The sequence below is a fragment of the Salvelinus fontinalis genome, chromosome 16 (assembly GCF_029448725.1).
Source record: "Salvelinus fontinalis isolate EN_2023a chromosome 16, ASM2944872v1, whole genome shotgun sequence".
Taxonomy (NCBI): Eukaryota; Metazoa; Chordata; class Actinopteri; order Salmoniformes; family Salmonidae; genus Salvelinus; species Salvelinus fontinalis.
Genome location: NC_074680.1, coordinates 25,984,620 through 25,998,501, shown reverse-complemented (window position 1 = coordinate 25,998,501; position 13,882 = coordinate 25,984,620). Strand labels below are relative to the sequence as shown.

The following is a 13,882-nucleotide window of genomic DNA, read 5'->3' as shown; positions in this document are numbered from 1 at the left end:
TTGCAGATGCAGGACGTTACGGCTGTTCAGAATGATGATATGATACAAGGTTATGATTAATAAGTTGACTGTTTATAGATGTAATAGTGTCACAACTTCCGCCGAAGTCGGTTCCTCTCCTTGTTCGGGCGGCGTTCGGCGGTCGACTACACCGGCCTTCTAGCCATCGCCGATCCACTTTTCATTTTCCATTTGTTTTGTCTTTGTCTTACACACCTGGTTTCAATTCCCCAATTACTTGTTCATTATTTAACCCTCTGTTCCCCCATGTTTGTTTGTGAGTAATTGTTTATTGTATTGCGGTCCGTATTTGTGGCCTTGTATTTATACAACATGTATTTTGATATTGTTGAGTAAAATTGCTTTAATTACTCTTATCTGCTGTCCTGCGCCTGACTCATCTCACTAGCTACACACAGACGCTTTACAAATAGGTAAAGAACTTTAGAGTTTCATTCAGGAGATGGTAACTCTTTAAAGAACCGCTCTCGTGGTGCCTCAGATCCTAATGAGTTGTTACATGATTCATTTAATCGGGTAACAATTAAACATAGTTAGTAATTAGATAAATAACAGTCTTCAGATTAATGTTAAAAGTCAAGTCACGACAAACGTCTCCCTGTGTATTTGAGTCATTCTGCTGGCTTTGAGTGGTGCTGATGAGATGCCAGACGAAGAAGGGGGAGGGAGGGGAGGGAGAGAGAGAGAGAGCGAGAGAGAGATGGGCTTGATGGCTCTCCAGTCTCCAGGTGAATAAAAGACTGCACTCGTTTCGTTCTGCCATCCTGACTCCAAAATGTATGCTTTGTTCCTGAGCTTTCAGCTTGCTGGCAGTTAAAGTCACCTCAAGGCGAGACCATGAGTGATGCCAAACACAGAGAACAGAGAAGCAATGCCAGTGAGGGGAGAAGCCAGGAGGCGAGCAAATTGTCAATATAACTCACAGTGGCCAACAATGCATTCTGACATCCCTCTATTATACGGTCAGAAATGCCTCTCTCCACACTCCTCAATGAGACAATGAATAAGTGAGAAAGACAGGCAACAGGAAAATCATTATTCATGCCAAATGTATTTATTCTGACAAGAGATACAGTGCACAATAAACACATTTTCCTCTTGATCACTGCTCACCAGTTTTATCTACATTCTCCGATAGCTTCTGTGTTTAGAGTCGATTGACTGATGATGGCAGATTCATTTCCCAGAACCTGGACTGGCGAGCAGTTTGATGAATAATCAGTAAAGTAAGCCTTCTTGATGTAGCATTTCAGACACAATGACTGGCTCATTATGACTCACTGTGGCATGGAAATCAATAAGAACAAAAACATGATTTGCACATGAAGTATTTACAGAGAACTGCAAAAGTGATGGATGGGGGCCTCCATGATAATGATGAAGATCAGTGGAGGAGGTTAGCTCTGGAATTAGTATCATCACTTTAATTTTACTAGGAGCAGAACAGTCATTGGGGGAAAATAGCATTTTCCTCTTTCCATTGATGTTTTCCTCATTACTTTGTGAACCTCGAACATCCTTATCAGGCTGATAAACCTAGAGAGAAGTGGCTGGGAAATAGACACAAGGGTGTAATCCAGATGGATACGTCTGTGGTTTACATTGTTTGGTCAGGGTAAACATTTCAAAACACTGACTCTGTTCCTTCCTCTCCTGTGTTCCTCCTCTCTCCTCTCTGCTGCTCCACAACCCAACCATCCAGACAGAGCCACATCTATAGGGGATGGTGCTTCAGGGTTGCCATAGAAGGGACAGCTTCCTAAGCACTCCCCTGTGGCCGTGGTTCTGCTGCTATACATGTCCTCCAGACTTGGACAGGTAGGCTACGAGGGCCACCACCACCCCCACGTACATCCCTGCCCCGATGGTGATGGAGAGAACAGCAAGGAACAGGGCTCTTCTGGAGCTACTGCTTGCCCTGGAGAAGTCTCCCTTAGCAATGGCCTTGCTAGTCTGAGAGACAAAAGATAGAGAAATGAGTCATGATTAAATATGACTGAGAAAAATGTGAGTAGGTGTACATTTACTGTAGAGAGAGAAAACAAGACATTAGTTGCTATGGCAATTATGTCACTACCGTTTTGAAAGTGACTAATGCGCTGTTTGGATGTTTTTGTATCCCTCCGAAAGGACCCTCACATAACCCATTTGTCCTTTTGACACATTTATTCAGGTAATTTTGCAATGTAATTGTCTTTGCAATTAGTTTGAGAGATGTTGCGAACCCCTGAGATAAATTGTAGTTGGATTAGGGGGCAGGGAGGGGACCTGCTGCATTCAGAACCTGCTCACTAAAGTGCTGCTATTTATAGATAGACCTGGGGTTCAGTATAATCACAATAATGGTGAGACAGTCCCGGGGGCAGCAGCTATCCTGTCTATTCATTATCTACTGAAAAATACATGGAGATAGTATCAGTGTAACGTTCCTGACCTGTTTTATGTTGTTTTTTGTATGTGTATATGGTCAGGGCGTGAGTTTTGGGTGGGCAGTCTATGTTTTCTGTTTCTATGTTGGTTTTGGGTTGCCTGGTATGGCTCTTAATTAGAGGCAGGTGTTTTGCGTTTTCCTCTAATTGAGAGTCATATTTAGGTAGGGTGTTCTCACTGTTTGTTTGTGGGTGATTGTCTTCCGTATCTGTGTTATGTTTTGCACCATACGGGACTGTTCGGTTGTTCGTTCGTTTTGGATGTAGTCTGTTCCTGTCCGTGAGTTTTACGTTTAGTTAGTTAAGTTCATGTTCAGGTTTCGTCTACGTCGTTTTCTTGTTTTGTAATTTTGTAAAAGTGTTTGTTTTCGTGTGCCGTCGTTTATAATAAAGAGATGGCTTATTTCCCTAATGCTGCATTTTGGTCCACTGATCCTTCTCTCCTCTCCTCGTCCGAGGAAGAGGAGAATGACAGCCCTTACAGAATCACCCACCACGCTAGGACCAAGCGGCAAGGGAAAACTCAACGGAGTAAGGGACAGGAAAAGAAGGAGCAATGGACTTGGGACGATATATTGGACGGAAAAGGTTGCTACACATGGGAGGAGATCCTGGCTGGTAGGGATCGCCTCCCATGGGAACAGCTGGAGGCACTGAGGAGAGCAGAGGCTACCGGAGAGAGGAACCGGAGTTATGAGGGAACGCGTCTGGCACGGAAGCCCAAAAAGCCCGTAAGTAACACCCAAAAATTTCTTGGGGGGGGGGGCTAAGAGGTAGTGGGCCAAGGGCAGGTAGGAGACCTGCGCCCACTTCCCAGGCTTACCGTGGAGAGCGGGAGTACGGGCAGGCGCCGTGTTACGCAGTAGAGCGCACGGTGTCTCCTGTACGAGTGCATAGGCCAGTGCGGGTTATTCCACCTCCCCGCACTGGTAGGGCTAGATTGGGTATTGAGCCAGGTGTCATGAGGCCGGCTCAACGCGTCTGGTCTCCAGTGCGTCTCCTCGGGCCGGCATACATGGCACCTGCCTTACGCATGGTTTCCCCGGTTCGCCTACATATGCCGGTGCGGGTTATTCCACCTCCCCGCACTGGTCGGGTGACCGGGAACATTCAACCAGGTAAGGTTGGGCAGGCTCAATGCTCAAGAGTGCCAGTACGCCTCCACGGTCCGGTATTTCCGGCGCCACCTCCCCGCCCCAGCCTAGTACCTACAGTGCCTACACTACGCACTAGGCTACCAGTGCGTCTCCTGAGCCCTGTTCCTCCTCCACGCACTCTCCCTGTAGTGCGTGTATCTAGCCCGGTGCCTCCAGTTCCGGCACTACGCACTAAGCCTCCTGTGCGTCTCCAGAGCCCTGTACACACTGTATCTTCTCCCCCTACTAATCCTGATGTGCTTGTCCTCAGCCCGGTGTCACCAGTGCCGGTACCTCGCATCAGGTATAGAGTGGGCTTTGAGAGTACAGTGTGCCCTGTCCCTGCTCCCCGCACTAGTAGGAAGGTGCTTATCCTTAGCCCGGTGCCTCCAGTTCCGGCACCACGCACCAGGTCTACAGTGCGCCTTATCCGGCCAGAGCCATCCGTCTCCCCAGCGCCATCTGAGCCATCCGTCTCCCCAGCGCCATCTGAGCCATCCGTCTCCTCAGCGCCATCTGAGCCATCCGTCTCCCCAGCGCCATCTGAGCCATCCGTCTCCTCAGCGCCGTCTGAGCCATCCGTCTGCCATGAGCCTGCAAAGCCGCCCGTCTGCCATGAGCCTGCAAAGCCGCCCGTCTGCCATGAGCCTACAGAGCCGTCCGCCAGACAGGAGCCGCTAGAGCCGCCCGCCAGACAGGAGCCGCTAGAGCCGCCCGCCAGACAGGATCTGCCAGAGCCGCCCGCCAGACAGGATCTGCCAGAGCCGCCAACCAGACAGGATCTGCCAGAGCCGCCAACCAGACAGGATCTGCCAGAGCCGCCAACCAGACAGGATCTGCCAGAGCCGCCAACCAGACAGGATCTGCCAGAGCCGCCAGCGAGCCATGAGCAGCCAGAGCCGTCAGAGAGCCATGAGCGTCGAGAGCCGTCAGCCTGCCATGAGCGTCGAGAGCCGTCAGCCTGCCATGAGCGTCGAGAGCCGTCAGCCTGCCATGAGCGTCGAGAGCCGTCAGCCTGCCATGAGCGTCGAGAGCCGTCAGCCTGCCATGAGCGTCGAGAGCCGTCAGCCTGCCATGAGCGTCGAGAGCCGTCAGCCTGCCATGAGCGTCGAGAGCCGTCAGCCTGCCATGAGCGTCGAGAGCCGTCAGCCAGCCATGAGCGTCGAGAGCCGTTCAGTCAGGATCTGCCTGAGTATCTCAGCTGGGACCTGCCCCTTGTCCCGGTGCTGCCCCTTATCCCGGTGCTGCCCCTTGTCCCGGTGCTGCCCCTTGTCCCGGTGCTGCCCCTTGTCCCGGTGCTGCCCCTTGTCCCGGTGCTGCCCCTTGTCCCGGTGCTGCCCCTTGTCCCGGTGCTGCCCCTTGTCCCGGTGCTGCCCCTTGTCCCGGTGCTGCCCCTTGTCCCGGTGCTGGCCATTCATTTAGGGGATGTTAGTTTTAGGGTGGTCATTGGGAGGGGAAGACAGAAGCGGGGAGTGACTATGGTGGTGTGGGGACAGCGTCCAGAGCCTGAGCCACCACCGTGGTCAACTGCCCACCCAAACCCTCCCCTGGACTTTGTGCTGGTGCGCCCGGCGTTCGCACCTTGAGGGGGGGGGTTCTGTAACGTTCCTGACCTGTTTTATGTTGTTTTTGTATGTGTATATGGTCAGGGCGTGAGTTTTGGGTGGGCAGTCTATGTTTTCTGTTTCTATGTTGGTTTTGGGTTGCCTGGTATGGCTCTTAATTAGAGGCAGGTGTTTTGCGTTTTCCTCTAATTGAGAGTCATATTTAGGTAGGGTGTTCTCACTGTTTGTTTGTGGGTGATTGTCTTCCGTATCTGTGTTATGTTTTGCACCATACGGGACTGTTCGGTTGTTCGTTCGTTTTGGATGTAGTCTGTTCCTGTCCGTGAGTTTTACGTTTAGTTAGTTAAGTTCATGTTCAGGTTTCGTCTACGTCGTTTTCTTGTTTTGTAATTTTGTAAAAGTGTTTGTTTTCGTGTGCCGTCGTTTATAATAAAGAGATGGCTTATTTCCCTAATGCTGCATTTTGGTCCACTGATCCTTCTCTCCTCTCCTCGTCCGAGGAAGAGGAGAACGACAGCCCTTACAATCAGCTAGATACTCCCTTGGGAAATGTATTGCTAACATAAAATAACATTTATTGTTGAGGTATTTGATTGACTAAATGTGACCATAATTGAAAATAAAATATACTGTATATGTGGCGGCACAATCATCCTTTAGTTTGAGCTGTACTCAGTTTCCTTTGCTCTCTGCTGTATGGTTGCTTGTGATCACAAGAGTAAATAGGGGCGGGTACCTATACAGTTTATGCAGTAAATGGTCTGTAATAATTGGTATGGGCCGATGGATGTAGAAAATTAGCTGTGTTACACTTGTGAGAGAGCCCTTGTGCCTACTGACCTTGCAGAGTGTTCTGGGGGTAATTAGCGTTAATAACAGGGTAGTAGGTGTAAAAGTGTACTGGTCCTGGACTCACCCTCTGGGAGAAGTAGAAGGCTGCGATCCCTAGGGGCCAAAAGCAGCAGAGCATGGAGAAGATGGCCAGGCCCAGGTGGTCCCTGGGGGGAAGCATGATGAAGTTGTCCTCACTCTCACTGTCACTGGAGCTGTCACTCTGGGAGGGAGGGAAGGGCACAGGAAAGAGCCAGTCAGTTGGGATAGTCACGGTTGGTGTACGTCTGAACAACTACATTATGGTGACGCCAAATCAAATCAAATTTGATTGGTCACATACATATATTTAGCAGATGTTATTGCGGGTGTAGCGAAATGCTTGTGTTCCGAGCTCCAACAGTGCAGTAGTATCTAACAATTCACAACAATACACACAAATGAAGAATGGAATGGAATAAAGAAATATATAAATATTAGGACGAGCATTGACTAAAATACAGTATAATAGAATACTGTATATACATATGAGATGAGTAAAGCAGTATGTACACATTATTAAAGTGACTAGTGTTCCATTATTAAAGTGACCAGTGATTCCATGTCTATGTACATAGGACAGCAGCCTCTAGGTGCAGGGTTGAGTAACGGGGCGGTAGCTGTGACACACTGTGACATACTGTGAACAGTGTGATAGTTGATGACAAACACCCCCAGGCATATCTGCCCTTGTTCTGCTTACATGTAGGACATGATGGGCTCAGCCAGGCAGAGAGGATTTGTATTTCTGTCAACACCCATAAGCGACCTGACAGATAACGCTGGATTAACGGACTGTTTCATCATCACCAGGTGACAGGGGAAACAGGAAGAAGACAGTGTAATTTATGTGCTAAATTGCCTCTACAGCACGAGAGAGACCCCCTCCCCCATCCTTCATGTGCACCTCCACCACAGGAAGCTGCTGAGGGGAGGATGGCTCATAATGGGGTGGCAGGTAGCCTAATGGTTAGAGCATTGGGCCAGTAACCGAAATGTTGCTGGATCGAATCCCTGAGCTGACAAGGTAAAAATTGTCATTCTGCCCCTAAACAAGGCAGTTAACCCACTGTTCCCCGGTAGGCCATCATTGTAAATAAGATTTTGTTATTAATTGACTTGCCTAGTTAAGTAAAAAATATATAATGGCTGGAATGGAGCAAATGGAATGGCATCAAACACATAGAAACCATGTATTTGATACTATTCTGCTCCAACCATTACCACAAGCCTGTCCTCCATAATTAAGGTGCCACCAACTCTCATATGTTTGTTTGAGAGGCTGTGAATGTTCTGAGGGCTTGTGTGGTGTCTACTCATACTGTGCCTTGATCCTCCTCAGAGGCCCCTGGGTAGCTGAGGGACTAATGAATGGAAAAGTCTGACGCTGCTTTGGGCACTCTGGTACGGGGACAAAAGTTGAGAGCCAAACACGAGGAGCCACATCTCTGGGATGACCTTTGCAGTTCTCCCAGAGAGGGAGCTGCTGTTTGATTAAATGAATGGCCCTCCATCAGGACAGGATTCATTTGTTAGTCTTGTTACTCGCAGGGATCAAACAAACCTGGGCGACTGAGGGAAGAGAGGAAATGGAAATGGATGTTCAGGGCCGAAAATAAATGAGCCAATTTAAAGAGGACGAGAGGACGAGAGGAGAGGCGGAGAGGCGGGCAGAGAGAGTGTGGGCATAGCGGCAAAAGAGACAAAGTGGGCATAGCGGCAAAACCCTCATATCACCCTCTCACCCATTGGCAAACATGTTAGAGAGAGTGATAAACATATTGATGTGTCCTTGCATTATGCATTAAATGCCACAAGTACTGTGCTTATAGAGAGAACAAAGTGACAGAGGATCTAAAAATGTATTACATAATACATTACATCCATACGATTACATCGGCAGGGTAGCCTAGTGGTTAGAGTGTTGGACTAGTAACCGAAAGGTTGCAAGTTCAAATCCCCGAGCTGACAAGGTACAAATCTGTCGTTCTGCCCCTGAACAGGCAGTTAACCCACTGTTCCTAGGCCGTCATTGAAAAATAAGAATTTGTTCTTAACTGACTTGCCTAGTTAAATATAAAGGTAAATTTGTAAGTCGCTCTGGATAAGAGCGTCTGCTAAATGACTTAAATGTACATAGCTACAGAAGCTATGTCAATTTTGTCTGAAGTTTCACACGCAGACCCACATGCATGACCAATGGCCAAGAGATTTTGGCCCACAATGGACTTCTGAAATAATTCCTGGTGGACACCTGTAGCACCAGGTGAGATTCTTTACATCCAACCACATTTCTAATGAATGCCCATGTCGCTGTGGATAGATTGCTAGACTTGGTATGGGAATATGGACAGATAGTGTTGCATTACACTAAAGCCAATCTGAGAGTTAGCCAGTCAGCCAGTAGCAGCAGGCATTTTGAGGCCAGTGTAATTGATGAGACTCCTCCACTGCACTGGTCTGTTAATTATCCTCAGACTGCACTCCCAGAGTGCTCGTTAATGACAGCAGGGGACACTGGGCGCACCCACAGGTCACACAGACAGCCATGGCCCCAGTCACTAGGGAATGGCATATTCACTCACACCCAGGCCTGAGTCTTGTTTTACCCCTTACACACCAGCAGTTTCCTGATTCCCCATCACATCTGGTGGGAAACGCTGGCAGAGGGACTAAACTGTTGGCATTTTGGAAAAACTTGCTTTTCATCTACAATTATGGATATAAAACTTTGCACAGAGCTCACCAAAACAAAAATAATTACTGAGTAAAGAATTTAGATGGGTGTCATTGAGGACATGGTCCAGTCATGTGTTATTGCGTGGAACAGTTAATGCCATCATATCTCTGTATGCCTACTGAGAACCATGTTGTCAGTATACAGATGCAGGGTTTTCAACATAATCTTTTATCTTGGTTAACACAGAACTAATGTCTCAAGTAATTGGTCAGCTGAGCGATTAAGTTCCGGGTCCATACGTGTTAAGAGAAGAGATGAAGAGATGCTAGAGCAAGGAGCGGAACTGGAATGAGGAGCTCCACCCTCTCTCCGTGCAGTTACGGGCTGAATGTCCAGTCCCCTTCTGAAATTCTAAAGATGCTAACACCTGCGAAATCGTGATTTGTCCAAAAAGCCAGTGAGGAAAACGACAAACACCTGAACTACAGCTGATCGTTTTCTTGTAGATCTGAGAAATTCCATAACTTATGATAAACACAACAACACATATAGAAGAACTAACAGCAGTTACTGGCTTTGACATGTAAGATCGTCCAGTGTGTTGAGAGCATGTTCACTTTAAAAGCCTTCTACAGAGCTTTGATCTCCAGCTGTAGAGAGCTGTATCACATCAACACACACCTGGCTGGCACACTCACTTCATCTCCAATTCTTGGAACTACATCCAAGGATGAAATGATCTACCGACACACACATGTGCACTCACACACACACACGCGCACTTACACACACACATGCGCACTCACACACACACGCACATAAATGCCAGACAGAGGGTTAACCAAGAGAACCAGCTCTCAAGTTCCAACTGGAAGCCCAACTTTCATCTCCTGGGTGTTCATCAGATTAATTTGTTCTTTGAATCTACCTGGAATAATTTATCTGCTGGCCATTTTGTGTCGGGCCATGCATCAGCCCAGTCTCTAATACTCTCAAAGCACTGCATTAGCTATGGCATTAATGGCCGTCTCTGCTGTGCATCTATCCATCTGCTGAGCTCCTAGTGTCAGGAGCTGGACTGATCGTAAGTCCAGTTAGGGATCTATGCACTCCCCCGCTGCCAACTCACGACAATGGGTATTTTACAACCCTCGCTGCATGAAATGAGATTGTCCCACTTTTCAAAAGAAGTTGCTCTCCATTTTAGTTTGGAGTGCTTAGTCACAGTTTTGTCCTAACATAACAAAAGGACTGGAGTGATATGATCAAAGATGAACAGGGAGATTTGCCAACAATTATGGAAGAGAAAAACAGTACAATTACCCCTGTATTTGATTTGTAAGATTGCTATAAAATACACCAAATTGGCCATTTAGTGAACAGACAGTTAGGTGGAATAAATAGGCATGAATCATGCTGGCAGCCTTAGCAGCCTATTAGAAAGAGGTAGGGAGATTTGTTGTAAATTAAATAGTTATCATGAAAAGCATTGAGTGCCGTGACCCATTATTCTGTGATTGATTTCTGCAACTCACTATTACAATTCACACAATTTGAGGTACATGGAACCTTTTTATTTTAATCGTCCTATTAATTTATGTCCAACTGCTCTCTACTAATGAAAAATAACATTTTAATTTGAACAATGCTCATTGTTTAGCCTGTATGAGCATCAACACATCCCAAATCCAAAGTTGTAGTTGGTCATTTTTAGTTGCCCTTTGTGTAATCTCTTACCTCATACTCGTGTCCTTCCTCCTCCACCTCATAGGACACAGTTTGGATCGTCACATCTTTCTCTCCCAGTAGTTTGTCCTGAGGGTCCTCTATGGGGACTCCCTCCACTCCCAACACACTGTCCTTGTTCTCTGTGAACGTGGTCTCGGAGCTCTCACTCTTAGAGTCCTTGCTCTGGAGGCTGACATTGTCCTTATACAGGATAAAGTTGGGACTATAGAAGGCCTCCACTGCTAAGTGCAGAGAGGTAGCATCCAGGAACTGCTGGGCCTGAGTCTTGCCGTTGCTGCCTGTGACAAAGTAACCAATGATGTTCTCCTGGTACTGGTGGTTGGGGTAGTCACTCTGGTACGCCTGGTAGTCATTGTGGACCACGTGTCTACTGCTGGTCTTATCTAGAAGCGGGTTCTGCAGCTCACTCAGACTCTCCATGGTGGGAGACAGAGAGGGACTTCAGGGAGATCAGAGTGGATAGACCGCAAACACTGATAACCGGCTGCGAGCTGGAAGGGAAAAGACAGGTAGATTTACGGAAAGTGAGATTAGGTATGATATGTAATGACATTAATTTGTATGAAACTCTTACCAATGCATTGACAATAGAATCTTCTATATTCTTCACACGGTATTAAACTAATGGCATTCGCCCACACCTAAACCACCAAATCACCATCTGTCACTGTTGCACATTTCATGCCCCTAAATTCATATAACGGTGGTAAAAAGTCATTCATCATTTTCCAAGCCCCCTCCAACCAAGTAAGATGAAGACAAACGTTTAAGGACTTTGCAATGCATACTGATCAGAGTGCTAAGCCACCCTCATCACTGCATCGTTGGAGTACCATGCTCTAGAAGAGGGGAAAAGCCTCTCATATGTCATGAATAAGCTCCAGTGATGTTGACTGTAGTCACTTTAGCTCTATGAAATAAAGCAAAACAAAGCACCAAAAGCAAATAGCAAAGGTATTTTCATGCTACGCTAAGTGTATTCTCAAGAGGCTATTTCAATAATGACAATAACACCATCAGGGGAGCGTGTCACCAGGGTAACATGTTTTCCTGTGAGCTAGTTTGTTGTTTTAAGCAGTATGATTCACATGCTCTGAAGAGCTGTCAAAACTCAACACAATTCCCTCTCTCACTATCAGACAGGGAAATTAGCATAAAAAAAACTAGTAGCCAATGGAAGCGGACCAGGTCAGTCCCAGAGGAAGTTTATGAAAAGACCTTCTTAATCTTTCCACCCAAGCCTACTCACTGAGGTTCTGATGAAAGGAGAACCTATCAGCTTAATCCTGGTACGTGATGGGATATTTTCTGTCTCGCTTGGCATGCAACGGAAAAACCCAGTGAGTTGCCTATATCCTGCATCCTATAGCATAGTAATAGCATTCTGTAGGTCTACTATTGAATGATGGCATTAAGGTGGCTATGTCAGATTAGTTGTCATGTAGAGGTTTATGTGTGGAAGAAGGCATAGTGGGACGGAATTCTGAGTAATAGTTTATCCTTCCTTCTAGGAATATGTTTTTGGGGATTCACCCAGGAGCAATATCACAGAATATGTACAGTAAGAAGCTTATCTAAGGGCTGGAGCAATACTTGTTAATTCAGCGTGGACCTTTAACTCTATGAAAAATTATGTCCATTTGGGAAGATTCCCACAGTAGACAAGTGCCTTCTCCTCTACACATCAAAGCAAAGTATCAATTAAGATTTGCATTCCCTTTATCTAAGTATCTCCAGAGGATATTTAAATGGAATTACAAAGTGATTCTCATATGCCTTTGAGGATGCATCTCTGCTGCTTTTCAGATAAGAGGAAATTCCATTTCACAGTACATTACACAACAAAAAGCACATTTTATCTCCACTAATAATTTAGCAGACAGACAGTGACATGCACTTATGTTTGTATGAGTCTGTGGTTAGAGAGCACAGTTTGGTGTGTGTATGAGGAGGGCTCATGAGCTGTTCTCTCTCTCTGTCTGTCTCTCTCTTGCTTTCTCTCTGATTAATATGATATAATACATTTTTGAGAGGTGACAACTATCTGAAATGATAAATCACTTCTAACAATATTTTACAGTGCTTAGTCCATTTTGGAATAAAACTATGGCTAATTGAATGGCCAATTCAGAAATGTCACATTCCTATTCCACATATTCATCAATAGCAGTCTGTCTCTATACATTTTACATTCATGATTTATATCTAATGGCATTTACACTTAATGTTTAATCAGAATCTCAAGATATTACATTTACAAATCATGAATTATAGGGAAACTGAGATGAACATTCAATGACATCCAAAGTGAAAATACATGACATGCAATGCACATCAAAACAATTCAAGGTAATCAATTGAGTCCATCGATCTTACCTATTGTATAAGATCCTGCCACAGGCTGCCTCAATAGCATTCCCTTTTACAGTTGTCCAAGAGTCGATGGAAAGCGAATTGGGCTCACAATCATACCCCTTTACCTCATATAAATTCACATCATAAAATTTGAAAAATTTATAGAACACAACGAGGACCAATGTGCAGGTCACTTTCGCTCTCTGTTGAAACATGAACTGACGGCCCGCTCTATGCTGTGTGCCGCTAGCTGAGAAGACAGACCGCTGCGTATTGAAGCCAGTCTGGAGAGAAGGTGTTGATTTTACGCACACTCACCGCTTGGGTTCACTTCCTCAATCACTCTCTAAATGACTATCAGTAATAGGTATAGCTCATATAAAGTACATCGAAGATATGTCTTCCATCCACTTTGCGACACAAAGTCGGTTGTAGCCTAGTCTACAGAGCGTGCTTGATGGTAGAATCACCACCGCTCATCTATGTTACACCGCGAGGTGCCGATGACTATGCCGTCAGGGTCCAGCGTCATCGTATGGACATACACTCCTCTTGAAGAAGATAGATCTTGATGTCCTACAGACTGACACAGCCTTCCATGTTCCTATCCCTGGCCTGGTGAGCATGACTTTTGTAGGATCAGTACTCATTTTACTTCTGTGTATAATGTGTATAGCCTTTTTTGTTCTTTACAATGACGTGACATTAATATTTACCATTTTCATTATAGAATTTGTGGAGTCTTTTCAATTGTCTCTGTTTTGATTACTGTGCCTTTCATGATCTACTATTCAAAATGGTCTATGTCTGAGTCTGAGCTCGAGGACATGATCAAACCTAGAATAAATCAACCCTACTATTCAGGTGACGCATCACATGAGAAACGAATTAACATTGTTAATATCCTTGCATTTACATTTGGTTACTATTTCAGATGAAGCTCATGCATTTATTATAAGTCTGCCAGTTTGGTTGACCTTAATGCCCTCCTAAGCTGCTTAATATTTCATGCCTTCAATTTATCATTGTAAATAGTGTTTACATAACATTAATATAGATGTGATTTTAATGCAAGCA

The 13,882-nt window shown here is 45.7% G+C and overlaps 1 protein-coding gene across 2 annotated transcripts; it reads right to left on the bottom strand.

Moving 5' to 3' along the window:
- Positions 1–1,053: 1,053 nt before the first annotated feature.
- On the bottom strand, positions 1,054–13,369 carry LOC129812871 (synapse differentiation-inducing gene protein 1-like). Of its 2 annotated transcripts, none has more exons than XM_055864816.1 (4): positions 13,124–13,369; positions 10,439–10,941; positions 6,068–6,205; positions 1,054–1,974 (listed from the first exon to the last, which is right to left on the bottom strand). In XM_055864816.1, exons 2-4 carry the CDS (start codon positions 10,868–10,870, stop codon positions 1,813–1,815), a joined length of 732 nt encoding a protein of 243 aa, XP_055720791.1. In that variant the 5' UTR covers positions 10,871–10,941; positions 13,124–13,369; the 3' UTR covers positions 1,054–1,812. The 2 variants fall into 2 exon arrangements, with proteins under 2 accessions (XP_055720791.1, XP_055720790.1); XM_055864815.1 differs by having other exon boundaries at positions 12,827–13,368.
- Between the last annotated feature and the right edge of the window lie 513 nt (positions 13,370–13,882).